Source organism: Salvelinus sp. IW2-2015, unplaced genomic scaffold, assembly GCF_002910315.2.
Source record: "Salvelinus sp. IW2-2015 unplaced genomic scaffold, ASM291031v2 Un_scaffold2303, whole genome shotgun sequence".
Taxonomy (NCBI): domain Eukaryota; kingdom Metazoa; phylum Chordata; class Actinopteri; order Salmoniformes; family Salmonidae; genus Salvelinus; species Salvelinus sp. IW2-2015.
Genome location: NW_019943629.1, coordinates 101634 through 105548, shown reverse-complemented (window position 1 = coordinate 105548; position 3915 = coordinate 101634). Strand labels below are relative to the sequence as shown.

The 3915-nt window shown below is 40.7% G+C and overlaps 1 protein-coding gene across 1 annotated transcript in view; it reads right to left on the bottom strand.

The window, feature by feature from the left end:
• Positions 1–581: 581 nt before the first annotated feature.
• Positions 582–3915, bottom strand: part of LOC112073578 (zinc finger protein OZF-like) — a 104961-nt gene continuing 101627 nt past the window's right edge. The window contains exon 2 of the mRNA XM_070440206.1: positions 582–1182. Coding sequence (XP_070296307.1) covers positions 1061–1182 — 122 coding nt within the window. The 3' untranslated portion in view covers positions 582–1060. The remainder of the gene's footprint in view (positions 1183–3915) is intronic.

The following is a 3915-nucleotide window of genomic DNA, read 5'->3' as shown; positions in this document are numbered from 1 at the left end:
ATAACATCAGCTAAACACGTGTATGTGACCAATACCACTAGCTAAACACGTGTATGTGACCAATACCATCAGCTAAACACGTGTATGTGACCAATACCATCAGCTAACACGTGTATGTGACCAATACCATCAGCTAACACGTGATGTGACCAATACCATTTGATTTGGGAAGTAGACTATGCTCATGTTATTAACGTTAGTGCAGGGTGATATGCACACAGTGGAGACTTCTTACGAGGGCAAACCGTCTCAGTGTTAAACTCTGGTTCATAGGCACATGATTACTGCATATAAATAGCTGTTGAATTGACAGAGGCACTCAGGGGAGTTGGAGGAACATAATTGCATAAGGAATAGAGACTGATTTATTATAAACAATATGATTTAATGTGGCATAACCAAAAACACAAATTCTCAGTCAAAAACATAAGTCAGAACACAGCTCTCTATTCTCTCATGTGACTTCTGGTCCTCTGACTGGGAAATATCTTTCCACAATGAGAGCAGTGGTATGTCTGTCCTCCAGAGTGTCTTCTCTTATGCATTTTCAGACTCTCCTAACTGAGTAAAACTCTTTCCACAATGGATCAGTGGTAGTGCTTTCTCATTTGTGTGTCCTCTTATGTCTTTTCAGGCTCCGTAACTGAGTAAAACTCTTTCCACAGTGGGAGCAGTGGAAAGACTTTTCCTCTGTGTGTGTCATCTCATGTGATTTTAGGTACTGTGATCGCAAAAATCTCTTTCACACTTGGAGCATTGGTAGGGCTTTTCTCCTGTGTGTATTCCTTCATGCCTATTCAGGTTTCCTATCTGGGTGAAACTCTGATCACACTGGGAACATTGGAAAGGCTTCTCTCCTGTGTGTATTGTCTTGTGTGTCTTCAGGCTCCCTATCTGGGTAAAACTCTTTCCACACTGAGAGCAGTGGTAGGTTTTCCTCCCTTCTTTGTGTATTCCTTCATGCCTTTTCAGGCTCCCTATCTGGGTAAAACTCTTATCACACTGGGAACATTGGAAAGGCTTCTCTCCTGTGTGTGCCATCTCATGCGTTTTAGATTCCCTAACGTAGAAAAAGTGTTTCCACATTGAGAGCAGTGTGTGGTCCTGCTGGTTTGGGCGTCTCTGGGTCTGGTTCCCCTGAAGGACTCTTCTCGTTGTCAGAGTGAGAGTCTGGTCTCTCTCCTGCTAAGACAGAGTATTTGGTTAAACAGAAAACCTGAATGAAACCTCCATTAAATAAACTGTCTTCCTAATCTGGATCAATCCCTCAATAACCTCAGGCCAGTCTTTGCAACATGTCATAACATTCAGTCCTGTTATAGGCTGCATTTGGATCCCTTGCTGTTGTTTTTGCTGGTGGCCACTTTACAGCGCCTACAGACACACACTCTTTGAATTTCTTTATTCACAAATTGTCTTGCGCTACAAGTGGGATTGAAATAGATGTCATTGCTTTTTGTTTTGTCATTGATCTACAGATACTCCATAATGTCAAAGTGAAAAGAACATTCTAGAAATAGTGTTGCCTAAGTATTCAGTCCCTTTGTTTATAAGTACAATGTGGCTTAACAAATCACATAATAATGTTACATGGACTCTTTGTGAAATAATAGGTTGACATGATTGTTGAATGACTAACCCTTTCCTCTGTCCCCCATATAACATCTGTACAGCCCTCAGTCAACTATTACATTTCAAGCACAGATTCAACTACAAAGACCAGAGAGCTTTTCAAAAGCCTCAAAGAAGCACAGTGATTAGTAGATGGTAACAATAACCAATCGACGTTGGATATGTCTTTAAGCACAGTGATTGGTAGATGGGTAACAATAACCAATCAGACGTTGGATATATATTTAAGCACGGTCAAGTTCATAAGGATGCTGTAGATGATGTATTAAACCCCCAGACACATCAAAGATGCAGTCGTCCTTCTGAACTGAGCTGCAGGAAAGATGGAAACCTTAGGGACATGAGCCATTGGTCAGGTGAGCATTGGTCTCAATTAAATAGAGTAGACTATATGCACGCGGGAGAAGCACGTGGCAAGATCTTTTACAAGGAAATTAGCATCTATAGGGATGTCACCGTGAGGCCACTGGTGATTTAAAACAGCTCTGGAGTTCACTGGCTTGTGATGGGAGAAGACTGAGGATGGATCAACAACATTGTAGTGATTTAAATGACAGAGTGAAAAGAAAGAATACAAAATACAGATGCAAATATTCCAGAATATCCATCATGTATGCAACAAGGCACTGACTATACTGGGGTAAAACAGCAAAGGAATACACTTTTTGGCCTAAAGCCTTATGTTTGGGTAAAATCAAACACAACACATCACTGAGTAACTGCCTCATTATTTTCAAGCGTGGTGGTGGTGGCTGCATAATGCTATGTGTATGTCTGACACCTGCAAAGACTAGGGAGTTTTTCTCTGGATTTTTCAGGATGAAAATAAATGGGGATGGAGCTAAGCACAGACAAAATCCTAGAGGAAACCTGCTCAAGTCTGCTTTTATGCCAAAGGCAGGGAGAGTATTTTCACCTTCAGCAGGACAATAAGCCCAAATCTTCACTGGGTTGCTAAACAAGAAGACCATGAATGTTTCATGCTTACAGTTTTGACTTAATCTGTTGAAAATCTCAACAGTATTACAGGGCTACATCCTCTTGAACCTTTTTAACATGTTGCTGATTGAAAATTAAATAAATAAAACATTCTAATGTGACAATGGGATATTATTCCTCCACCCCCTGAGTTATACTTGGTAGATTGTCCGTCTGATAAGCGTCTGCTAAATGACTTAATGTAAATGTAAGCACTTTGCAGAGCAAGGGAACCACTACTTCTAGGTTTCGAGCAAGTGACGTAACTGATTGAAACGCTGTTAGCGCGTACCCGCTAACTAGCTAGCCATTTCACATCCGTTTACAACAACCGTTCATGATTCCACTCATTGGCTAAGAGGCAGACGCGATTAGAACTCAGATCAAGATATAAACGTTCTGAGCTGTGGTCAACACTGGGAACGCATTAAGTGGGTAAAAGCCAGTTAACAAAATAAAAAGGTAAGTAAACACACATTTCTCAAATAAAAGGTGTTGAAAGTGCTTTACGGTCCGCTACATCCCTGGTTTTAATGTCTGAATTCCATGGTTCCATCTGCGGATTTTTAAAAAAAACACACATTAGTTTAACAAGTGTTGAGTTTTTCCCCCCTGTTTTTAAACCAGTCTCACTGATGTTAATCAGATCTTCTGTTCATCTTCCTAACCCCAATATCGTCTCCTCCTCCTTTTATTGAAATAGCCCTCTTCCTCTTCACTGCAAATGTTCTTTCTCTTCTTTCACTGTAAACATCTCCTCTTCTTTTAATGTGAGAGCATCCTCTTCCTCCTGTTTTATTCTGAAATCTTCCTCCTCTCCTTTCACTCTAATATCCTCCTCTTCTTCTTTTACGATGATGTTCAGTCCAGAGCTTCTTTCTCCGACCAGCAGACCTCCTCTTCTTTAGAAGTGGGGAGTAGCTTAGTGAGCTCATGGTCGGGGACGTTAGCTAGTTAGCATTAGCGACAAGGCTAGTGCTAGCTCAGTCAAACTTACACGTTTTTGTCAAAGTTAACAAGCAATAACTTTCGAGTAAACAGTAGATACGTAAACATAATTGTGTTTAACCTCCGAGATTAATATACGAAAAAATTGCCAAGAAAACGTCAATATTTCGGTTTTATGTTGGCTGGCGAGTGGTTGAATCAATAGCCTTGTCGCTGTTGAAGAGCGTCCCGCTCACTAGATTATACGTCACGCAAGAGGCATCAACCTGAAATAATTAAGTCGCCATCTGCTGACTGGAGTGAGTAAGAAGTTTAGACAAATATTCACGAGCTTGTTTATTCTGTCGTAAGTCATTG